Source organism: Sceloporus occidentalis, unplaced genomic scaffold (genome assembly GCF_023333645.1).
Source record: "Sceloporus occidentalis isolate IW3139 unplaced genomic scaffold, rSceOcc1.0.p SCAF_4, whole genome shotgun sequence".
Taxonomy (NCBI): Eukaryota; Metazoa; Chordata; class Lepidosauria; order Squamata; family Phrynosomatidae; genus Sceloporus; species Sceloporus occidentalis.
The window spans coordinates 143,857,892-143,883,531 of NW_028316984.1; the positions used below are offsets into that span (position 1 = coordinate 143,857,892).

The 25,640-nt window shown below is 40.8% G+C and overlaps 1 protein-coding gene across 1 annotated transcript in view; it reads left to right on the forward strand.

The window, feature by feature from the left end:
• LOC149314774 (cytosolic phospholipase A2 epsilon-like) overlaps positions 1 to 25,388 on the forward strand; it is a 59,790-nt gene extending 34,402 nt beyond the window's left edge. The window contains exons 6-21 of the mRNA XM_089523145.1: positions 101 to 143; positions 1,343 to 1,397; positions 3,691 to 3,703; positions 4,082 to 4,235; positions 5,441 to 5,518; positions 8,033 to 8,070; positions 9,856 to 10,015; positions 11,261 to 11,397; positions 11,885 to 12,107; positions 13,222 to 13,336; positions 14,879 to 15,016; positions 16,368 to 16,475; positions 16,948 to 17,139; positions 19,047 to 19,213; positions 23,839 to 24,025; positions 25,165 to 25,388. Coding sequence (XP_089379271.1) covers positions 101 to 143; positions 1,343 to 1,397; positions 3,691 to 3,703; positions 4,082 to 4,235; positions 5,441 to 5,518; positions 8,033 to 8,070; positions 9,856 to 10,015; positions 11,261 to 11,397; positions 11,885 to 12,107; positions 13,222 to 13,336; positions 14,879 to 15,016; positions 16,368 to 16,475; positions 16,948 to 17,139; positions 19,047 to 19,213; positions 23,839 to 24,025; positions 25,165 to 25,388 — 2,032 coding nt within the window. The remainder of the gene's footprint in view (positions 1 to 100; positions 144 to 1,342; positions 1,398 to 3,690; positions 3,704 to 4,081; positions 4,236 to 5,440; positions 5,519 to 8,032; positions 8,071 to 9,855; positions 10,016 to 11,260; positions 11,398 to 11,884; positions 12,108 to 13,221; positions 13,337 to 14,878; positions 15,017 to 16,367; positions 16,476 to 16,947; positions 17,140 to 19,046; positions 19,214 to 23,838; positions 24,026 to 25,164) is intronic.
• The last annotated feature ends 252 nt before the right edge of the window (positions 25,389 to 25,640 follow it).

Consider the following 25,640-nt stretch of genomic DNA (forward strand, 5'->3'; position numbering starts at 1 on the left):
CAGCTCTTGAGATATAGAGAAGCAAGCACGGTACAAATAAAATGTTAGTCTTGGTTGTGAAAGGGTTAGTGATCGTGTTCTTATTTTTTTTCCCTTGCAGTCCTGATGTTCCAGAAAAGATTTTTACTAATGGAGTCATAGTGGTAATAATATTCTTCTATTATCTTTCCTTATCTGCATGGCTAGTAAAGCTAACACCCTTAAAGCAAGGACAATCAGAGCCTTTACACCCAAACAACTGTTTCATGTGGTTAGTTGAAATTAGAATTTGTATTCTCTGACTCTTATTTAGCTCACCCACACATTCTCTAAGGTTATCCAAACTATGCTGGGGGAAAATTAGACTGGAACAGGCAAACTGGACTGCAACTTTCACACTCATCAGCTCAAAGCCTGGAAAAGCTACCTTTGTGTATGAAAATTTTCAGAATTCTTTAGTTCCTTCACCCCACCTCACCCTTGCAGAAACAAAGCAAAAGAAGGTGCCCACAGCCCTTCATTTCTAAGGCTTGCAAAGGGATCTGAAAGAAAGAAGTCGATAGCACGAGCTTTCATAGACTTGAGCCTACTTCCTCAGATGAATTTCTAAGGCCTGTTAGCAATTCTGCTGTCTGATCAAGGCTGCCCCCAAGTGGTAGAAATAAAATGTGTGCGCCATTGTGTCTTCTCATTATAAGATAAAAATTGATATTGAGAAATCACTACAAATTCAAGATTCACTGTGACTGTCATGAGCAGCCCATAGATTGTACTAACACCTACATGCACTGGCAAATAGTTGTAAATCTTCACCTGTTAGCAGGTGGCCACACACCATGGCATCCCAGCAAGCCCCATCCTGCTGGCATTACCCGTTTAGAACAAGAAAGGCCAGCACAGTGGGAGGCAAAGTTACTGGTTTAGCTCTGTGCGAGTGATTTGCTTAAGACACCTCACCTACACAGATCAGAGTTTGGAAAAAAGTATGTGTTGGAACTACAAATCCAAGATTCCCCCAGTCAGCATGGACATTGAAGTCCAAAGTAACTTTTTTCCCAGCTGTCACTAACAGTCCTCACCCTTTCTCCCAATTCTGATTCCTCCCAATTCTCTCCCAAATTTCTTTTGAGCTATAGATATAATAATTTTAAAGCAGGGTTCTCTGAAACCTTAACATTATTGCAAGAGTTTCTCCAGAGTGAGAAGACAGAGAAAACTTAAGGTAAGGGTTAAGTCTTTGTGAGGCCAGGCTTATTTCCTTTGTGCTGCTTTCATCTCATAGCAGACTGAATGGCCATTTGAAGTATAAAAATATTTACCATATAGTCCACCATTTATTATGATTTATTGTAACTCTCTGCAGTCTCGTGAAGTTGCCTGCTTGGAAGTTCAGCTGGATAAGGGACGAGTGAAATCAGGTAGGTTACTTTATGTATACTTTTTATTTAGATGGTAAAGTAAGAGTTGCTGATGACTTTGATCTGGCTATCAGCACAAAAGTCCAGTTTATTTTGAGTAGGAATGGCATTATTGGGGTGAATTTAAGAAAAAAATACTGTTTGGTGGGTATGATTTTTTTGCTAGTCTAGACAATAGCAATAGCATTTACATTTCTATATCACTTAGTGAACTCAGCACCCTCTAACTGGTTTGTAATCTGTAGGGCAATTGCCCCCAACGGGCTGGGTACTCATTTTACTGACTATACAGTGGGCCCTCCTTATCCATAGACTTGCCACCCATGGATTTGAGCATCTGCTAATTCCAGTCCCCTTATTGGGACTGGAACCAAACCCCATCCTCAAGGCCATGCCGAAGCGGAGAGGAAGGAAGGAAGCAGTAAAGAAGAAGGATGGGGGAGAGGGGAGGGAGGGAAGGAAGGAAGGAAGTGGAAGAGAGAGGGGTAGAGGAGGCAAAGTACTTTTGGCCCATTCTTTATAATAGTGATGCAGCCACAAGGCTGCACTGCCATTAAGGGCAATGGGACTTGAGCATCTGTGGATTTTGATATCTATGTGTGTGTGAGTGTGTGTGGGGCGGGGTCCAGAATGGATCCTCCATGGATATCGAGGGCTCATTGTACTAGTAATAACACAACAACAACAACAACAACACAAGAACACTGGTCCATTCTAGCTTCACATTTACAAAAGGACAGTTTCTGCAACATAAGCAGTATTACCTACTCTGCCCCTGTGATCTGCTCTCCACCTTATCATCTACAATGGTCACCAGTTCATTTCTGACTCTCTTTGCTATGAATGCAAAGAATATTAAATATTTTTTTGCATCTCACTAAGAAAGGATGTCTTGAGAAAATGTCTAGGAAAATGTCAGCTCCTACATTTTGGGACTTTTTTTGTGTATCTCTGTGTACAGGTTTACAGTTATTATTATTATTATTATTAACCTTTATTTATAAAGCGCTGTAAATTTACACAGCGCAGTACATACAATCTTTTTAATTTGGACGGTTCCCTGCCCTCAGGCTTACAATCTAAAAAGACATGACACAAAGGGAGTGGTGGTGGGGAAGTGGCCTCTCTAGTAGGATAATTCATATAAAATACATAGCAATACAGGAAATGATTCAATAAAACAGGCAACAAAAGAACATCAAATAGTAAGTGACAATTATGCAATGCCTGAGAACGCTGCCCTGAACAGGATGGTCTTCAACTCCGTTTTGAAGCTGGTTAAAGAGGTGATGGCTCTTGCTCGCGGGGGAAGAAGGTTCCAGGAGTGAGGGGCAGCGAGTGAAAAGGGGCGAATTCGAGATGGGGCAGAGGAAATCCTGGGCTGGGACAGCAGACCTTGACTACCAGAACGGAGGGCCTGAGTGGGAAGGTGAGGAGAAAGAAGGTCTGATAAGTAAGGAGGGGCCAGTCCATGGAGGGCTTTAAATGTCGACAGCAGGAGCTTATACTGAATGCAGAAAGGGAGGGGGAGCCAGTGAAGGGATGCCAACACAGGAGAGATATGGTCACAGCGGTGGGCAGATGTGATAAAGCGTGCAGCTGAATGCTGGACAGAAATTAAGGGATGGAGGTGAGAAAGAGGAAGCCCTGCCAGAAGGATGTTACAGTAATCAAGTCGTGAGATCACTAAGGCATGGACTAGGATTTTGGCAGTAGAGGCGGAGAGATAAGGTCAGATTTTAGCAATATTGTACAGAAAGAATCTACAAACCTTGGCTGTGGTCTGGATCTGAGGGATACACGACAGAGAAGAATCAAAGATAAAACCAAGACTGCAGGCTTGCTGGACTGGTTGAATAGAAATGTTGTCCATGGAGACAGAAAAGGAGAGTTGAAGGGTGGGCTTAGGAGGAAAGACAAGAAGCTCCGTCTTGGACATGTTGAGTTTCAAATGCCGATGGCGCATCCACTGCGAGACAGCTGTGAGACAAGACAAAACTTGCTGTTCAAGCCTTGGAGAAAGGTCGGGGGTGGAAAGATACAACTGGGTGTCATCGGCATACAGATGGTAGGAAAAACCAAAAGAGCTGATGAGTTTTCCTAAGGACAGTGTGTAAAGAGAAAACAGAAGGGGACCCAGAACAGAGCCCTGAGGAACTCCAACAGATAAGGGAACAGAGGACGAAATCTGACCACCTGTAACCACTGTAAAAGATCTGCCAGACAAGTAAGATCTAAACCAGTCAAGAACAGAGTCTGAGAACCCAAGGTCAGAGAGTATGTCAATTAGGAGAAAGTGATCAACGGTGTCAAATGCTGCAGACAAATCGAGAAGGATAACAGAGTAAAGGCCATTAGCCTTGGCCTGTAAAAGGTCATTCGAGATCTTAGTGAGAGCTGTCTCTGTAGAATGCCTTGGGCGGAAACCAGACTGAAAGGGATCGAGGATGGAGTTTACACTTGTGAAAAAAGGAGGTTATTTTTGTGTACAGAGCCCAAAGTATTTTTGGCACAAAAGACAGTGAATTTTGTACAGAAAGGGTTTTGTTTGTTTTATTTTCAAAGTCATGCAATATTTCTCCTCCACCATATAAACTATAATTTACAATATGTTAGCCAATTGCCCCCAACAAGGTGGGTATTCATATTGATCTCTGTCTGCCTTTTTGTCTTTCTTTAGAAAGTAAATTCACTCTTTCAGTGGATGGGTCCTATGAAGAAGCTAAGAATCTCACCCTGCGTTCCTGGCTCTGCCCTGCTGCACCTGCTAAATTCCACTATGTCAAATTTAACCAATCAGAATTGGACATTGAACTGCGAAGAAGAGTGCTCTGTCCGGTACATGGTCTATTCTCATAAAACAGAGAAACACAACTTTGGTGGGTTGAGGGCCATATATGTTTTTATGTTTTGCCGACGCCATACAGGAGCAGGGACTGTGGAATGGGCCAGAAGCTGTGTTCTGTGTTTGGAAAAAAAAAAATTTTTTTTGAGGTTATGCATTTGATTTGAATAGTGAATTGTGACTCCTGGGGACATCTAGGAAAGATAATTCACCCTGCCATCAGCACAGAACAATACACATGCAAATCACTCCTGCATTCCCAGGCTCACACAGTATATATACACCCAACTTTTTCCAGGCAATGCATTCTCTAAAGATGCCAGCCACAGATGCTGGTGAAACGTCAGGAAGAAACATTTCTAGAACATGGCCACATAGCCCGAAAAACCCACAAAAAACCATGGATGCCGGCCATGAAAGCCTTCGACTTCACATAATTCACCCGCTAGAAAAAGGGTTGTTGAAGTGAATTTGAGAGGGCTGGGGAGTTACAGAAACACCCTGTGATGGGTGGTCTTGTACACTTGCCATGAATTGCATTTTGTCCATCCCATCATAAAGAGACTGAGACACTTATAGCACTATGATTTCACTTTAACTGCCGTGGTTCTATCTTAAAGAATTCTGGGATCTGCAGTTTAGGGAAGAGGTATTTAGAATTCTAAGCCTGAGAGTTCTGGTGTCTTAGCAAATTGCAAAGCCCAGAATCATTGAATAGTGTGAAAGGCACACTGGTTCAGAAAGAGAGGTGATGAGGGAGGGGGGAAACAGTAGGGCTGAAGTCATAGGCCACGGTCAAAGAGCAGCCACCAGGGTCAGTAGTAAGGGAACTAGAGAACACCCAAGAACACACCAGAGCTGGATAATGTCCCAGATTAAACAGGTTGAGAGAACAAAAGGTCACCCCAGAGTGATGCAAAAACTAGATCTCAGAGAAGGCTTTTTGGAAATCCCCCCCAAAAAAACTTTGAAATAATTTCCATAACTACTATGCAGCATGAATAGAATAATCATAATTCAACATTTTTTTCTTTCGCTCTCAACAGAAACTCTACAACCTTTTATATTTGGTGGTTTATCACATAGGGGAGCTCCACTTAGAACAGTGGGTTCCTGGCTCTTGCACTAGAAGCACCGGATAGGAAATATGGATTGCTTTATAAGACACTTTCCTAATGCCATTTTATTTTATTTTTAGGCTTCCAGAGAGAGGAATGAGACAACGACTGTTCACTTGACCTCATTTCCTGTAGAAGAGAAAGTGACAATACCACCGGTGAGAATCAACTGTTGCCTTCTTTGGGAAAAAATATCATGATGACATTTTTTCAATGCATCGGATCATGCAGAGTATATTTGTATTATCATTTATAAAAGAAAAGCAACCATGTGTTGACCATATCTTATCTTTTCATTTACTTCTGGTGGCACTTTCTAACAAGTGTGGCTCACATTGCATGAAATTAGATGATATGCTTAACACAGTTTGCAGAGGTGGTCACCTAATTGCTAAAACATTACTGTTTGTTATAGCATATGATTTTCCTCACCTATATATCTTACATTTAGTATGCATTGTTTTGTGATTAGACATTGGAACACAGTTTAATTTACAAGTCTGATTGCTGAGACAATTTATGTCTAAGGAAATCCTATTTTGGAAAGGGAAACAGGTTAATCGTAGGGAATAGGCATTCCATTTAACATCTGTTTTGACTCACCTTTTCATTTATATTCAGCTATGAACTGGAGCTCACTAGTATTTCTAACATTATTCAGCGCTAAGTGTGGTCATTGAGAAATTAGTTCCAGATGCCTGAATGCATGAGCAGGATATGATGGGCAAACCTGGTCATATCCTTCCCATGGATCTGGCCCATTCCCACTGCTTGGACTTACCTGGTCTGGCTCTGTGACAGGTGAGTGTTTAAATGCCCTCCCACCATCGCACATGGAGCCACCGCTGCCATGTTGCCTACCGCCATTCTAATTGCAGACCGCCACCATGGCCCGTAAGGGAATAAAAGGGCCTGGCTTTGCCCATCTGGCTATGCACCCCTTTCTGACATAATAACACCACCTGCTATTAGAATGATGGTGATGACAGATAAGGGGTGCATGGCCATCTGGTCTATCCGCTGTTGCAGTGGAGTTTCTCAGAAACTCTGTTACAAACAGACAGTATTTTTAAACCAGATTAGAGGCCGGTTGGACCAGGGTCAGGATGGATCTGCTTGAATGTTGTCCAGTCTGCCTGTCCACAGTCTGGTGCTATTGGCTTGTGTCGTCTAAACAGGATGACTTCAGACTGGGGGGAAACAAAGGCTTTTTGTCCCATGTGTACAGCCCCCAAGTGTCAACACATTTCTTCTACACATTATTGCATCTTTTTAGTTCCTACATACACGTCTTATGTCTTAAACTATGCTGCAGAATTGTTGTGTTTACTGAATGATGATCATAAAAATACTCATCTCATATTTATTTCATTCTTTTGAAATAAAAGGTCTCTAATTAAGAGATTTAATACTCTAATACTCTACCCCAGTTCCCAGTGCAGTGTTACAGATGTTTTATCTATTGCCAGATCAATTATAATCTATATAATAGGAAAGTGATTATTTCCTTAATTCCTTTGGTCACTATTTATTATTGCATTATTTCACTGCACTTTCAGATTTAAATATGTGTAAGTGTACTTGGAGATAGCACACCATTAGGCAGAGTGAGGTAGCCACTTCAGACAGTAGATGCAAAGAGGAAGAGATGTGGAGCAAAGCTGAAGGACACAGTTATTCATTGTGGCTGGCCATGAATACTCTAAGCTACATAGACTGTTGTCCTCAGGTGTAGTGGAATAGTGTAACCTCAGCAAGGAAGTAAGATTAAACTACCAATCTGATCAACTTCTGTACATGTTTGCTTGTTTGTGTTATATCCTGCCATTCTCCCATATGAGACCTGTAGATATGAGTTAAAACAAAATACAGTCAGCCCTCCATATCCACAGATCCTGCACTCATGGATTCAACCAATTACAGTATGAAAATATTGACACAGATTCAAATAATTTTGCCATTTTATTGAGGGATGATGTTTTACTGTACCATTGTATAAAGCATGACCTGAGCATCCATGGATTTTGGTATTCATGCGAAGTCCTGGAGCCAAACCTCAGTGGATACCAAGGGCCCACTGTATAATTAAAATCGTGGATAATATAAAAGTGTTAAGAACAATTAAACAACCATATTAAAAATATTAACTGAAAAGGACATCAACATGAAGAAAATAAAAAAACACCTCAATGAAAATACCTTTCTGATTCAGGCAGTTAATACTCAAAGGCCTGCATAAAGAGAAATAAGAGCAGAGAGAGGACCAATCTTGCTTCCTGTGACAGGGAATTCCGCAGTCTGGGAGCAGCAACTGAGAAGGCTCTCTCCTGTGAATACACTACCTCAGAGTGTGGTGGAATCTCCTTCTTTTGAGGTTTTTAAAGAGGCTGAATGGCCATCTGCTGGGGGTGCTTTGATTGTGTCTTCTTGCATGGCAAGGATTTGGACTTGATGGTCCTTGAGCTCTCTTCCAACTCTATGATTCTATGTGTCCTCACCAAAGTTGCCTGAGATGATGGTTGTAATGGTGATACATGGAATAGGAAGAAATGGCATCATCTCCGTCAGCTCTGACAGTAAAATGTGAAATACCATCTGATACCATTTGAAATGGAAAATAACTAATATTCCATGAAACTGTTAAATGATATATGTTTCCTTTTTTGTCCCAGAACAAAACATTTGATTTGAGTGTGAAGTCAAAAGATTGGTAAGAGAAACTTTTTTTCTGAATTCTGCCACACATTCACACACACTTACTGTTCTTTTTCCCCTTCCTGGCTCTGATCACATAAAAATTGTGAAATGTGAATATGGCAAACAAGTGCACCATTGATTACATCTACTAGGTAGCGGTGTCCCTGCAACTGGTATCACCTGGTTTGGTGGGTGGGGTTTCAGAGGTGGGAGGAGTGAGGTTTATGCAAGGAGGCACAGGCTCAGTCAGCCCGAGACCGCACCCATGCACTTCCCTGCTGCACCCTTGTCCTCAGAGGAGAAAGGGGTGGCAGCAATGAGCCTGGAGAAGCGTGCATGCCTCCCGGTAGTCCTTGTCACCATCCCCTTCTCCTCAGGAGAGAAAGAGGCAGCAGCAAGGAGACCAGAGAAGTGTGCATACCTCCTGGTAGTCTTTGTTGCTGTCCTCTTCTTCTCAGAGCCAGGAGAAGAGTGGATGCCTTCCAGTAATCCTTGTTGCCACCCTCATCTCCTCAGGGGAAAAAGGGGCGGCAGGAAGGAGGTACTGGGGGCATGCACATGCTCAGCTTGGTTCCTTGCTGCTGGCCCATTCACCTGAGGAGAACAGGATCATGGCAGGGATTGGGGGGGGGGGTGACCGGGTGTCAACCCCTCCTTTGTGGTGTCACTTGGTGCAGTCCACACACCCCACACCCTGCCAGTGATGCTACTGGTCCTAGCAAAGGAGCCATAATTTATTGCATCTCCTACTGAGTGCAAACATGATTGCAAAGATGAAGTTTCCTAAACTGAACATGTACCTGTAAAATGGTTATCAGTCATCTTTTTAAAGAGGTGGATGTTTGCTGTTCAATCATTTTCTTTTGGTTGTTTGGAAAGAACAGAATTTTGTCACAATATAATTTTTTTGGAAATATTAAGCAAAGCTGAATATTCTAAACAGTAACTAAATTCTTTTATTTATACCATAACAATTATTATTTTGATGAAAATAAAACACATAAGTAGTAACAAGGAAGGTGGTTATAGTTAAAAACTATTTGTTACCATACTAAGGATTTCTGATGGGATTTCTCCTTATAATGCAGTTGTGTTTCAGTATAACAAAAGATGTCTCCAATGTGTAGATTATCTATTTTTCCAGATGTTAGAGGTTGCAACCCTGTGCATAATTCCTTGAGAATAAGTACCATTGAATTCAGTAGGGCTTGTGTCTAGGTAGATGTAGATGTAGATGTAACATGGTGTAGTCATTTTAGCATTGGACTAGGACACTGGGAGACCAAGGTTTTAATTCCTACTCAGCCATGGAAAGCTAATAAGTAACCTTGGGAAGTCACAGTCTCTCAACCTCAGAGGATGGTAATGGCAAACTTCCCCTGAAGAAACTTGCCAAGAAAACTCTGTTAGGTTCATTTTAGGGTCATCATAAGTCGGAAATGACTTGAATGCAAACAACACACACACACACACACACACACACACAGAGGGGGGGTATAGGATTGTACTGTAATTGTAATTTTACCACCAGTAGGTTTGCCAGACAATTTGGATCCAGTCATCCATTGATAAGATTTGTTTCTCTCTCTGTTTTGCAATCTGTATACAGACTATAACTAATTTCAATCACTAATGCTCTTTTCAAAGAGATTATTAACCTATAATTGATTTCATTTCCCATTCATTAGAAAGCTCTAATCTGTATGCACATGTTCCCTGTTGTTGGCACTAGAATTGGGATGGATGATAGCTAGATGGCAGCCTATAACATGATTGTATACATTTCTGCTGGTTTTAGGACTCAAGGCCTGCTATTTAAAAGGCCAAAAGAGATTGATGTGCGTCTGGGATATGATCTGTGCTCAGATGAAAAGAATTTCCTCAAGAAAAGGAAGCAAGTGGTTGCAGCTACACTGAAAAATATTCTTCACTTAGAACAAGACCTGAAAGATCATGAGGCAAGTGGAACATTACATAGCCAAAGACCACTGTTTCCAACGGATCTGGGTATCTTTTTGAGTTTTGTACAAATGGCCCATGACAGTAAAAACACTTTAATATCTTTCCTGCATCTGTAATTTGATGCACATTTTATTTTATTTTAGAGACTTTATTTCACTTTTTAGATTCGAAAGTCTTCCCAAATAATTTTATAATTATAGTATTAAAACAAAAAAGGAACAATAAACAAATGATAATCTATTTACTAAAATCACAATTATTTCATACTTCCCTGCTATCCCAATTTTGCAGGGACAGTTCCAGTTAATTTTTTTACACCCCACTTCTTCAGCTGCTTTAAAAATGTCCTAGGTCTCTCTCCTCTTCCCACTTTCCTCCTTTGTCCTAACTTCAGCAAACTTCAGCTGCTGCAACCTGAATTCACCGTTCAGTGTTAGTTTGCATTACGTTAACTCAGTGAGGGGAGAGGACAGGTGTGGGCAGAATCTTTTCTTCCCAATAGGCTCATACAAAATCAAACTGCTGCAGCCTCTCCTAGCTTGTCTGTTCTTCATCATTAATAATTTTGCTGCTGCTGCATGCTGCTGCTGCTGCTGCTATTATTATTATTATTATTATTATTATTATTATTATTATTACCACTCACTGAAGCTGCTTGGCCATATGTGTCCTAGTTTTCATTTGTGAAATGTTGAAGTATAGTATATGTTATTTTTAAAATGTAAATTTAAAAAGTTTTAACATGCTGTCTTTCTGCCTTTACTGAGCAATTCTCAGAAGATCCCAATTCCCAGTTTTCACTAGTTTGAAAACCTGGACATTAATCAGTGACAAAAATCCTGGAGGCAGACATATCGTGTTTCTTTTTACTCCTTTGCTGGCTTTTGCTGGCTTTTTATCTGGCTTCACCTATGTATATTTACAGGCTATACTAACACAGCAAAATTATTATTAATTATTGTATTATCATTCTTATCATTATTATTACCATTTAATTTTATATTCTGCTTTTCCTCCAAGGAACTCAAGGTGGCATACAAGCCTCTCCTTCTCCTCATTTCTCCCATTCGTATGAAAATCTAAAATCTTCATGCATCTAATGAGCTATGCTGCTATTGCTGAAAACTCATATTATACTAAACCTTTTAGTCTCAATATATAACAGAGCTCTTTCTAGGCTTTTTTTGGCTTATGTTCTCAACATATGTTCATAAAGTTGGCTATATTTCTCTGACAAACAGGTGCCCGTGGTTGCTGTATCAACTACAGGGAGTGGGATGAGAGCTTTGGCAGCTATGTATGGCACCCTTTGGGGTCTTCAGAGACTGAAACTTTTGGACTGTGTTTCATATATCACTGGCTCATCAGGTACAACATGGTAAGGAATAGGGTTTTGGCTGTGATTTGTTCAGTCCCTTTTGTACAAAGATTAGCTGCTGCATCCTGGTCTTCCACCACCTCATATTTTTTGGGGAAAGCTATGTTGCAGGGTGTGTGTGACATCTAATAGTTTGGGGGAGTTAGGAAGATGACTACCACAAAATATGTAGTTGAGTCTCCTGCATTTGGGGAAATTGCAGGGACCACCTAATGGAACTTTACAATATGCCCATCTGAACTAGGATCTGTCAATCCCAATAAATATTCAGCCAACTGGGATCAATAATTGCAGTAGTAATGTTGGCATTCAATAGAGAGAGTGCATAAAATAAATACATCACTGAAGATCTGAACTTAAACAAAAACCCCGATCGATCGATCGATCGATCGATCTATCTATCTATCTATCTATCTATCTATCTATCTATCTATCTATCATCTATCTATCTATCTAATCTATATCATAATATTCTTTCCCCCTCCAGGACCATGACAGATTTGTATGAAGATGCTGATTGGTCATATAAAGATCTTGGAGAGATAATCAAGAATGCTCGGAAGCAAGCAGCCAAATCTAAAATGAGTGCCTTTTCACTGGCAAGCCTGAAGAGCTACCATAAAGAGCTGTGTCAGAGGACCATAGCAGGATATAAGACATCCTTTATCGATCTTTGGGGACTAATGATTGAAGCTATGTTGAATGATGGGGTATTCTATATGTTATTTCTGTCCTATAAATATTGTCTGTTTCTCCTTTCAAAGTCTTCCTTACCTCCTTTGCTTTTTAGCTTTTTGATGACATCTGGGCCCCTTTCACACCACACAATTATAGTATTATGATTCAACTTTTTAACTGCCATAGAGAAGATTGTATGGAATCCTGAGATTTGCAGTTTAGGGAGGGACAATTCGAATTATTAGCCAGAGATCTTTAGTGCCTCACAAAACTACAAATCTCAGGACACAGACATGAGAGTTTAAGTGGAGACCTAGAGCTATGTAGTGTAGTGGACAGGGTACCAGGTGTTTGCACATGAATGCCAACTTTGGCCCTCAGGAACAAACAAACAAATAAATAAATAAATAAATAAATAAATAAACAAATAAATAAAATGCTTTAAATCACTCATTTTCTCCATGGTTCCTGTATCACCTTATGATTTGTATGTGCAGTTACTTAAAAAACAACAACAGTAGTTTATTCTCATATTTACTTCAGAAGTGCCATCCTTCCTGATAATCCTGGGTAATTTCCCACTTTGCTCTGTTTTATATTGTAAGCAGCAGTCCAGCATGGCACAGTGTAGTGTAGTAATTCTGCATGTGAAACTATGCTACACTGAATCATTTACTACCACCCAGACCTCAGCAGCTGATATAATTGTTTTGCATCTATCTACAAGGTGTGTGTGTGTTAGTGTGTATGGATGGGGCTTCAGCTGCTCCATAGTAGGTCCAGCAGGCGGCTTTTGTCACTGGAAGGAGAAAAAGAACACCAAGCTCTGAAGTGACCAAAAATAGACATACCCAGACATAAAGTTAATTTGTTGCAGTACATGACTGATGAGGTTTTAATTAATCACAATTAGTCACAAAAAGATTAGACGGGCTTTTAATTAATCACAGTCAGTTTTATTACAATTAATTTTGTCTTGCATTCTAACAACTGTTAGGAACAAAATATTCCTTAAGTGTGTGAACAACCCGTGATCCTCTCTATAGATTAATAATGTCTTCTCTAGATATTACCACACAATAGTCTTTATTTTTGTGTATATTTCTTATGTCCCCCCAGTTAATCAGATGTATTTTCCCCCTTCAGAATAACAACCATAAACTCTCAGACCAACGACGGGCAGTGAACCGAGGTCAGAATCCTCTGCCAATATACATGGCTCTCAACGTTAAGGATAATGTCACCACAAAAGATTTTAGAGGTAACATCTTTCCATTTTAAGAGGTAATATCTTTTAAAGAAAATCAGTGCACACACAGCATGTTGGAGAACATATCATTCCTCATATTTGTTTTTGTCAAAGTTTCAGTTTCTTGACATTGTTTTTGGTCTTTTCAGAGCCAGTTTACTCAGTTTCAAGCCTGGAAGTACAGATGACCCATGGGAACCCTATTTCCTTATAGTACCCACTCTCTTAGGACCTTATCACACTAGCGAAATCCCGCTGAGAAATGGGATTTAAAGTAGGTTTAAATTAGCAAATGCAGGAAGTTTTTCACATGATGTTCCTGCAAATGTGAAATAACGCAAAGATAAAGCAAAGGCAAAAGGGACAAAAATGGCAGCTTTTAACTTTCGGAACTTCCCAGAAGGAAAAAGCGGTTGGTTTTGTCCATTTTACATTCACTTTATTTTTGTGTTATTTCACATTGGCAGGAACGCTGTGTGAAAAACTTCCTGCATTTGAGGGGATTTTCTAATTTAAATCTACTTTAAATCCCATTTCTTAGTGGGATTTTGCTAGCGTGATAAGGTCCTTAGTGCTTTTGTAGCTCACATTTACACCTGAAGTCCTTTTTCTGCCCTCGGTCATCCTGCACCCACCCCATCCACTCATGCCATCATAAACTTGAAAAGGTGGGATGGCAGAGGGAAGGACTCCTAGGAATGATAGTGGAAAATCTGTGAGATCATTGCTCTGTCACTAGCTGCTTCTTCATTTTGATCATTCAGTATATTTTAATAATAATAATAATAATAATAATAATAATAATAATAAATTTATATACCTCCTTTCCAAAGGATCAAGGTAAAATACAGTAAAATACAATACAGTAATACAATAATAAAAACCAGTACACACATAAAATGCAATACAACTCCAATGCAATACAATACAAATAATTCCCTCCCCCCTTTACATATATAACAAAATATCTAAATATAACAATGATAAAATATAAAATAAATCATTAAAACCATTAGTTAAACAATCAAAACAGAAGGAAGCGGAGATATTAGATTGATAGAGTCCTGATATTTAAAAGAGGAGTGGTTATTAATTAACGTCGTTGTTGATTCTAAAGACATCATCATCATGGTGGGTGGGGCTAGGCAGTCCTCTCCACCTGAGTCCTCCATTGACTCTCTCTCTCTCTCTCTCTCTCTCTCTCTCTCTCTCTCTCTCTCTCTCTATATATATATATATATATATATCAGATCTGATAAAATAAACTAGTTTCTCTGAATTATTTGCAAAACAGCTTACCTGAAATTCTACCTGCATGCAGACTTCACCATCTTAGCTACTGGATATACATCCTTCCATCTTCGTACCTCCCATTTGTCATATCTTACAGAAACTGAAGCATTTCTTTATTCCTGTAAGGAACATTCAAACTGTATTGGCTTCTAAAGGGTCTGAAAGAGTCTGAACACCATCTATTACATGTGTGACCCCCTGCAGCCATTAGGGAGTTGGTCATATATTTTGGATTTTTTTTTTTTTTTTTTTTTTTTGCAGAATGGGTAGAGTTTACACCCTATGAGGTGGGATTTGTAAAATATGGAGCCTTTGTTCGTGCTGAAGATTTTGGAAGTGAGTTTTACATGGGACACCTGATGAAGAAACTCCCAGAATCAAGGATCTGCTTTATGCAAGGTGATATTTTATATCTAGGGGACAACCAATCTTGATTAAAAAAAAAAAGGTTTGCAGTGTACTTGGTAGTAGACCCAGCATCATTGGAATGGTCTTAATGGGGCTCGACAGACTGCCCCAAAAGGGTGAGTTGGAGGCGCCCAGTTTTCCTCTGGAGGGATGCCACAGCAGCCAAACCATGCGCCGTACCTCCACCCCAAACCCCCTCCCAGAAAAACCAGGTTCTTCTTGGGACACCACACACACACATCATAAGTGCACCATTGGCGCACTCATGACGTAAGCTATGCACAGTGATGTCTATATGCTGTGCTTCGCTTACATCACAATGGCAGCCCCCGTATGGATGGGAGGCCTCCATTACACCACCGCTGGGATGTGCTAGGGTTAGGGACCGTGTGGTTGGTGCACGGTCCCTAACCCTAGAATTGCTGCCTGGGCACCGCTTTCTGGTGGTATGTACTGGGCCAATATCATTTTTCTATGGTGTATTCAATATAATTTTTTGGTTCATTTCAATGAGATCCCAAGAAAGGAAAGGAAAGCCTGAACTGTATGTCCCACTTTTATTACATTGTTTTATATATATTGGGTAGTCTTTATGTCATAATGTGGCATAGGAAAATTGATGAGAGTATGAAAATTTGCTTGGTTCAACAGCTACTTCTGTAACCTTTTGTGGGAAAAGGAGCAGTTGAAATGTAAACAGGGGCTGGTAATTTTCCTCATACAGACTAGTCTATTGGTCCATCCAGCTCAGGACTTTCTAGACCAAGGGGACTAAGTGTACCCTATAGGTTGTGTGCAACTCCTAAAGCTGTTTTTGTGGTCCAGAGGCCTCTAGAAACCTTTCTCATACATCCAAAACCAGGACCACATTCTTTTCCACATAAAAGGTCTTCAAAGTTTCAAGTAAGTGGAGGAAGATATTTCTGATAGCTAACAAAGGTCCAAAACACACTGCAGAAATAATCCAGTTTGAGACTGCTTTAACTGCCCTGGGTCAGTGCTAGGGAATCCTGGGAATTGTAGTATATTGTGGGACCAGATCTCTGACAGAGAAGGCGAAATGTCTCACAAAACTACAGTTTACAGAATTCCCTAGCACTGAGCCAGGGCAGTTAAAGTGGTCTCAAACAGGATTATTTCTGCAGTATGTTTTGGATCAAAGATTCTTAGCAACTCAGCTGTTGTGTCTGACTGTCCTGTACCATAAAACTACTTTGAAGGAGGTTGCAATGAAGAGTTTTACAGAATTTGCAGAATACTTTTACTCTTGTAGATGAACCAAAGTATTTAAGGGAACATATTCATCTCTCTCTCGCTCTCTCTGTCTATCTATCTAAAAAAGGGATGTGGAGCAGTGTATTTTCCAAGAATCTGTTGGATGCCTGGCATTCAGCTGACAATTCAGAGGATTTCTGGAATAGATGGACTAGAGATACTGTCACTGAAATTGGTAAGGTTGTAAAATATGTTCTGAATGATTGCAGTGTAACAAAATGCAGAGTACTCTGATTTCCTATATGGAAATGGCTGAATTTGAGCATTCAAACGTTTGTTAGAACAGAATTCACAAGAATACTGTACATAGACCTTTGCTGTAAGGCCCATATTAGGCAACACTTTAGTGTGATAGGGAAAGTCAAGATGGTTTACCAGTAAATAGAATAAATACATTTACAGTATAACAGCAATGAATAAATATTCAAAAAAGTAAAAATCAATTTAAAAATACACCAGTAAAAGAAAATACAGCACCAGTCTAAATTATGTGAGAGTCTCATTGTGAATTCAAACCATCCACTGAAAGGTTGCCACTGTGTTTTAAATCAGTGTTTGACTCTCCCCTTTAGTTTACTGTTCAGTACATCTAACTGACTATTACCACAATTCATGGGAAATGTTCATTTCTTTTTGTCATTCTCCAGAGGAAGTGCCTGATTTACCAGAGCAGCCCCATGAAATACCAACTCGCATGTTCACACCTGCAGGAGGTCTTTCTAATGCTTTGAGGGATATTTTAACAGATCGTCCAGCAGTGTCAAAGTACCACAATTTCTTAAGCGGTTTCCAAATGCATAATGAGTATATGCAGAATCAGCAGTTTTCTAAATGGAAAGGTATAGTAATAGGATTATTTAATTTGATTTGGAAATCAACTCTTCTCGTAGCATAGACTTAATATGGTTTTCCCAGGCTGGCATCTTGTAGGGAAGTGTTGTCATTGTAAATCATAAACTGATTTATAATTCTGTAATGTTGAATTCTGCTGTTCTACCATGTCTTTGTTCTCAGGAGGGGAAAGGAGGCATAGCTATGCCGCTGGGACCACTGTGCAAGCATAACTGGCACTGTGGCCATTGCGCAACAGTCCCAATATACATTGTGGCCCATTGTGCTGAGTCTCCTGATATGCATCATGTCCAAATATGCAATGTGTCCTAATGCACATGCTCCATTGTACAATGGGAACTCCTATTATGCAGCAGGACATCTTGTGTGGTGCTCTGCCTTGTATTGTTACAATTCACTAGTTTAGTTGCATACAAATCAGCAGCATTGTAAAGTCATTGTAAAGTTACTATAGCCTGTGATTCAGGATCTTGGTTACTGTTTAACACTGCATAAATGGAGTGTGTATGTGCATCGGTCTAGCCCTCACATGACAGAGCTCAGAAAAGTTGCTTTTTTGGACTATAGCTCCTAGAATCCCTGTGCAGTGGTCATGCAAACTGTCTAGGGCCTCATTCCCATTTACAAACCATTCGACAGCGGAGCGTGGTTCACACTGCGTTTGCCCCGATCACATTTTCTTGTTATAAAATAACCCACTTCTCGTTGACATTGATCAGTGATTCGAATCCAAAGGGACCCTCCTCAGTGGACGATCATCTAATCCACATCCCATTCACATTTGCACTAAATCGATTTATTGCAAAAGACATGGGAAAAAATGGGTGTCAAAAAGAAGCACATAAAATGGGTCTAGTGCATGCCCCCCCTCCAACCCGCTACAGCGATTCGGCTCAAGTGTGAACAAGGGTCATTTAAACCACTTCAAACTGGTTTGCAAAATGGTTTAAAATGTAGTGAGAATGAGGCCTAGGGATCACAATCCAACAAAATAAATTTTCAGATTTATGAAATGAATGAAATTGAAGAATATATCCTGCATTTGATCCCATCACCTGCAAAAATCTCTTCTGGAACACTGGGGCATATAGTGGCAACCGCTACTACTCCTTTGTGCAGAGCTGAAGCCAGCTCCAAGCCTAGAACAACTGAAAGCCCTTTAGTGGCCAAACTGGGAGAAGTATTTCTATTCCTGTGCATCTATGCTGTGCTATGTTGAATACACTGGTTTTCCCAAGTTGTCCAGCTCTTCTACCCTCCAATGTAACTGTCAACTCATTCTAAGCAGCCTGTGGACAGTAACTGTAGTTTTCCAAATACTGGTGTAGATTAGCAAGGTTGTTTGTGTGTGTGTTTTAAAACAAGACCTACACAGTAAGTATGCCATCAGTCTGAATGCCACCAGCTGAAGCCATGATTAAATTGTGTCTGGAAAAAAAGCAAGAAAAGAAAGCCAAGGATAGAAAGGGTAAACTGTTTGTAGGTCCACCATACATCAGCTAACTGCCTCCAACCTCAATACTGCCACTTTTCTATAGAACCCATTCATGAACAAGTTGCAGTGTGATTCTCTATCCTGGAAAAATGCAAGATAAAGACTGTGCAGAAGATCAGGGGTAGGACTATTGGATGTTTGAGCAGAATGTCTTGTCCTACATCAGCTGTGTCCAAAATCATTGTCAGCTTACAGTTAGGCTTTTGTGGTAGCTGACTTTTAAGTTGATGGCTCTCAAATACTGGAATCAGATTTTCAGGCATGAACATTAAAAAAAACACATACACCCAAGAACAAATTGTTCTAGTCAAAAGGTGAAAGGTACTATTTCTGGATCTTGTGAATATCCTGCTACTGTGTTTCCTTTTTTTAACTAAGATTTTTTTAATATATATATAGACACTGTATTGGATGAGTCTCCCAATGAACTGAGAGATCCTACAGACCACCTGGAACTAGTAGACACTGCTTTTTTCTTTGATACTAGCTGCCCGCCACTTCTGAGACCAGAAAGAAAAGTGGACATCATTCTGCACTTCAATTATACTGGAGGATCACAAGCCAAGGTTAGAAGAGTTTATTTTTAGTTTCAATTTTGTTTTTGAAGGATAATTGAAATGAGAACTTTGTGCAAAACTTGTCTAGGTAAGTTTTTATATATAAAGAAAATACTATACATGGCACGTTGCTGAAACTTGGAAACTGTGGCTGGTACTCAGTACTGCAGTTATGGATTTATAACTTAGGGGTAAAGCATCCAGCCAGGAAGAGCCAGCCTTTCTATACTTGGCTTTCCTTTCTTAGAAGATTATCGCACTGCGTTCTGAGAACGTTCTCATCATGTGATGAGAACGGAACACATTTGAGTATACCGCACGTATGTGTTCCAATCGGGTTCTCAGAACGTTTAAATGTGTTCCAAATATGTTCCAGGAGGGTACAGATTGAATGTGTTCCCAGAGAGCTGAAACGTGATGAGAACGTTCCAACAGAGGTGTGTGCGGTATTCTTATCTGTTCTCAAATCTGTTCTCTCATTCCTCCGTCTCCTGATTGGCTGAAAGAATGACAGGCAGGGAGGGAGGCAGGCAGGCGAGTGACTGCAGTGAGGGAAGGTGTGTGTGTGTGAGGGGGGAAAGAAGGAGGGAGGGAAGGGAGGAAAGTTGGGACAAGTGAGAGAAGAGGAAAGAAGGGAAAGAGAGAGAAAGAGAGAGGGAAACAGGGGGGCCAGAGCAGAGAGCAAGAGGGAGAGGGTCTGGCTGCTTCTGCGGGGGCCTCTAGTGTCATGTCCAGCGGGGCTCCTGTGCTGGCAGCCTGCAGGAGGCAAGGATGGCAGGGATGCCCAGGACCTTCTCCTCCTTCCCTCCAGGAAGGAACCCACAAAAGCTCCTCTGTTTGGAGCAACACACAAAAGCAAGCAAACAACTCCCAGAATTCCATAGCAAAGAGCCAGACAAGAATTAAAGCGGGGAGGGAAGCTCACAGGCCCCACCTGGAATATTGTGTCCAGTTCTGGGCACCACAATTCAAAAAGGACATTGAGAAACTGGAGCATGTCCAAAGGAGGGCGACTAAAATGGTGAAAGGTCTGGAAACCATGCCCTACAAGGAACGACTTAGGGAGCTGGGGATGTTTAGCCTGGAGAAGAGAAGATTAAGAGGTGATATGATAGCCCTGTTTAAATATTTGAAGGGATGTCACATTGATGAGGGAGCAAGCTTGTTTTCTGCTGCTCCAGAGACTAGGACCCGGAGCAATGGATGCAAGCTCCAGGAAAAGAGATCCCACTTCAATATTAGGAGGAACTTCCTGAGAGTAAGGGCTGTTTGACAGTAGAACACACTCTTTCCTCAGAGTGTAGTGGAGTCTCCTTCCTTGGAGGTCTTTAAGCAGAGGCTGGATGGCCATCTGTTGGGGATGCTTTGATTGTGATTTCCTGCATGGCAGAATGGGGTTGGACTGGATGGCCCTTGTGGTCTCTTCCAACTCTATGGTTCTATGATTCTATGAAGGCACACATTACATGCGCACACACACAGGAGGCAAAAGGGTGACAAGCAGCCAAAATGGGGAACTGGGATGACAGCAGAGGACTCTTCTTTTCTAACCGGTTTAAAGAGCTGCTATGGCTGCCGGGGCTCTGCCATTGGCCCAGTCCCTCCCTGGCAACTTGCTTTTCTTCGGCTTGAAGAGACCTGCATGGAGCTCCTCCTTCTTCCCAGCCTTGCAAAGGAGGTTTGGGATGTAACTTGCAAGGCTCATCTCTCCCCATTTTTCTTTCTCCCTGCCTTCCTCCCGATCCCTCCTTCTTCCCTCCCTTCCCTCCCTCCTCCTTTCCCCCCTCTCTCTCTCACACACACCCCTTCCCTCACTGCAGTCGCTCGCCTGCCTGCTTCCCTGCCTCCCTGCCTGTCATTCTTTCAGCCAATCAGGAGACGGAGGCGGCCTTGGTGGAATATGTTCTCGGAACGGTTTCAGGAATCGCTGTGCTGTAAAATGCAGTTCTGATCACGTTCTGATCATGTTCTAGTTTACTAATGCAGTAATATCTGTTCCAGGAACGTTCTCATCACGTGATGATACGGAACGTTCTCAGAACGCAGTGCGATAATCTCCTTACTTTTGGGCTGGAACTGCAGCAGCTGCATGGCCTACTCCCTAAGCAAGCTGCCACCTGTGGTCCCAAGTTGACACTGTCAGGAGTTTGTTTGAACTGATTCCTTTATGATCCAGTCTGTTGGACCGGGTGGCGGTGTTGGAGTGGCTTCCAGCTGCTTTGGGGGTGTTCTTCATCTAAATGTCATGCCCTAAAGTGGCCAGAGATTGCTTCTTTTGGCCCATGTGGTTTGGGCCTGAGAATATGGATCTGTAACTGCTTCAGATTCACAAATCCTATGTAATCATGTTCCCCACAGTCAGTTCACCTTAAGAGCCAACCACCCGATTTGGTGGAAGAGGTAATTTAGATGGAAACTGGGGCCCAAGGAGGAGGATGTTTCCACCTCTCTCCTGACAGCAAGTCAGTGGCATCTCTAGGATTGGCATCACTTAGTGCAGTAACTCATGGTATCATCCCCCACATTGACTTCCTCCTCTGCTACATCATAAAGAATCCTTATTGATGTGTTTTGTACTAATGTTATTCATAAATCATAATTCTCGTATATCACTGCATGTAATGCCCATAGTTGTGACATATATGACCAGAAAAATTATACATTTAAATTACAATATCATAGACACAGCCTAAATGTATTTACATGTGTGGTTAAAGTGAAAATTTGGTAAGATGTGGGTTTTTTAAAAGAAAAAATTAAAGAATTATTTTTTTAAAAAATGCATTTAAAAATTAAATTTTAATTTAAAAAGAAAAAAACCCAGGGCCCCTCTTTCTCCTCCCGCTGAGCCTTGCCCCACCCACACCATCTATTCAGTGTTTTCTGCTAAAAGGTAGATGTTTGGGGAGCAGTGGTGTCACACCGCTTTAAAGTGTCACCTGATGCAGTCTGAATCCCTCCTAGTGATGTCCGTGCAAGTGAGCCTATCACCATTAGAATCAGGAGCCCTGTCACAGTTCCTTGTTGCAGCCTCACTTGCTGGCAGCCAGTGGATCTGGAGGCTGGCTTTTAAGGTGGACTGGTGGGGCGTTGGGCCACCAGATGTTACTTAGTTATGTCTCCTTGACTAAGTAGCCAATCTAGGAGACCAGTCATTGTCTATAAGTGTACGTATGGCAAAACAAGTCTACTTTTGTGTGTGCTTTGCAACAGAACCTGACTCGGTGGGATTAAAATAGAACACGACTCTGAGGGATTAAAGTGCAAGAAGTTGAAAATAGGATGCAGTATAGCAAGCTGATACTTAAAAAAGTTGTCTTGTAACAGAAATTTCAGGAAACTTAAATTTGTAGGATTTGCAGAGCAATAGGATTGGCAAGAGGACCTAGTAATTGAAAATCCATAAGTTTATTTCCAATTGTCGACAAAGGAAAACAATGAACTCAGTGGAATTCAAGTTCCAAAAGCTGAGACCCCGAACAAGACAAAATGGCTCTTTTTATATTATTCAAGACAAAGAAGCTTCCTCTATACACCTGATTGGCTAATTACAATTTAAACATACAGAATTCTTACAATCAGAACAGAAATACATGCATACATTAAAACTGCATCATCACTCCTTACCCCCTCCTGTAGGAATTCAGTGGCTTTCCTCCTAACCTTGCTTCTGAATGTCCTTATCTCAGTAGTTTATGTTATGTCTTTTTACTGGTGCCAGCTTCCATCCAGGTCAAGATGCACTCCTTATTCCTTTGCTCTAGTTTTTCTAAACTCCAAGCCTTTATTTCAAAAACCATCTCTCTGGCTGACAAAGGTGACTCCATCTTTCTATAGCTTTTTTATTTCAACAAGGAATATTTCCACCACAGTCTGACAATAATTTAATTAATTTAAGCTCTGTTTTTTTTCTTACATTTACATGTAAGAAATATGTTTAGAAGAGATGCTGCCTCAAGTGGTGAAAGAGGTCGGTTTTTCATATCATACAATTGTCCATACTTATCTATTTCACATTTAGGATTCCTCATTTTATGATTGGTCAGTGGAAGATAAACATGAGCTTAATTTGCAAGTCTGATTGTTGAAGAACATGTCTTTAAGCAAATTATATTGTAGGAGAGTTAACTATAGGAATATGCATCCTCCTTAAGGTCTCATTTGTTGGGACTTGATTTAGATGAAATTCATTTTAATCAAGCCAAGTTTAGAAATGTTGCTGAATTTCAGTTAGGTCAGTGACATAGCCGGGGGGGGGGGGGGTCCATGGAGTCCGGACCCCCCCTTCCATTAGAAAAATGAATGGTGCGTGCTGTTGCACTGCTGCGCCCAAGCCCCATTATAATGATGGCACTTAATCTGCACCCCCCCCCTTCCTAAAATCCTGGCTACGTCCCTGGTTAGGTCAAATTTACACTTAGCTCTGGTGGTGACAAATCAGAGTAAACATAAATAAAACAGCAGGATGATGAGACCTTGTTTTATAATTTCCGGTCCCATGATTAGCATTCTACTTTGTCTCTGAATATGAATAGACGTTTGAAGTAATAATGCATTACTGGATTTGAAACTTCCTTCCTTCCTTTCTTCCTTCCTTTGCACCACATAAAATTGTTTCTATTTGCAACCCCTAGCCTCTGGAACGAGCCTCCACATACTTTTCAGAGCAAGGAATCCCATTCCCGAAAACTATACTGAATGATGAAGAAATGAAAAACCTAAATGAGTGCTATGTGTTTGAAGATACAGACAATGCAGATGCTCCCACAGTGATTTATTTCCCACTAGTAAATGATACCTTCCAGAGATATCTTGCACCTGGTGAGTTAATGGCAGTTGTTATAAATCAGAAATGAATATATTTCTTGCAGGTACTTGAACCTGAATACATCTAAATGCTCCCTGATTTTATATGCCTTTATTTGGATAGAAATCCTATTAATTTCAGTGGAATTAGCTTCTAAGTGAATATATTTTTGTTAGGACCTTGAATATTTGTGTTAAGTAAGTCCATCTGGTAACAAATCTGATGAAGTATAGTGGACCCTATTTCCCAGTAAGATTGCTTACAATTACAATAATAGTTCTGTTATTTATTAGTTACATCAATATATGATCTTTTCTCCAGAGAGTTCAGAATAGCATACTATTTTCTTCTCCTATTCACTTTATCCTTAGAACAACTCCACAAAGTATGTCAAGATGAAAGATAGTGACTATCCCAGGATCATCCACCAAATTTTATGGGTCAATGGTAGTACTGTCAGTTAAGAATCATCCGATGGTCTAAGATTTCCGGGCCAAAACCTAGGAAAAGCAGATAGCCCCTGGTGGTGTCATCAAGCATTAAGTGCCAACCACAGTTCTTCACAGCTTGCCATCCAGACAGAAAGAATATATTTTCCTTTTTGGAAATTAAGATAATAAGCTTAGCTAAGGGACTGTTCCCAGATCAAAGTGAAATGATAGGATCATTCCTTCTCACTCAGGGGGCATGCAGACCAGAAGGTCCAGAAAGTCCCAGATTTTGTTTCTGTTCTTTCCAAATTTAATTTGGAGAACCATACATTTTTTTTAAATCCCAATATATTTTCTGTCAGCTCCTAGTATGATCAGTGACCTTTTATACTGGTTTTTCAGGTCAGTTTATTAACTCAGTATAACATCAGAAAGAGTAGGAACAAAATCTAGGACTTCTCAGTCAGTCTGGATGCAAGACAAGAAACATGATGGTTCTCTCTCTCTCTCTCTCTCTCTCTCTCTCACACACACACACACACACAGAGAGAGAGAGAGAGAGAGAGAGAGAGAGAGAGAGAGAGAAATAAAATTTAGATTGAGGTAGCACTGTTGCCTTTCCCAATATGCCATTCTGTGCAACCGTAGTACCTACCTTATGTGTTGGACTCCTGCTGCCATCATCCCTGACCATATGTCTTCTTCTACTTCTTCTTCTGCAGGTGTGGAACGTAGTACTGCTGAAATGTCACTGGGCAATGTTGATGTTTCCAGTGCTTTTTCTCCATATTCCACAAGACAGGTCTCACTTCAGGAGGAGGATTTCAACAAGCTACTGAATCTAACAAATTATAACGTCCAGAATAATGCCAATACCATCTTTCAGATTTTGCACAAGACTGTAGAACGGAAAAAACAGGTTCAGGGTTCTCAAATAGTGTCATGAATAGCTCTGTTTTTCACACACACACACACACACACACACACACACACACACACACACACACACACACATTATGGGGATGGGGAAGGAACAAGGAGAGGTCTAATAACTGACCAAAAGGATGGTGTAAAAGCAGTGAAGTTGTTTGAACTTTGCTACTAAAATTTACTTCAGATCTGATTATCCGTATTGATTGGAACCCCAGCAGTTCTAGTGTGCAATTTTGCTGTTGGTGGAATGTGGTTTCCCTATGCA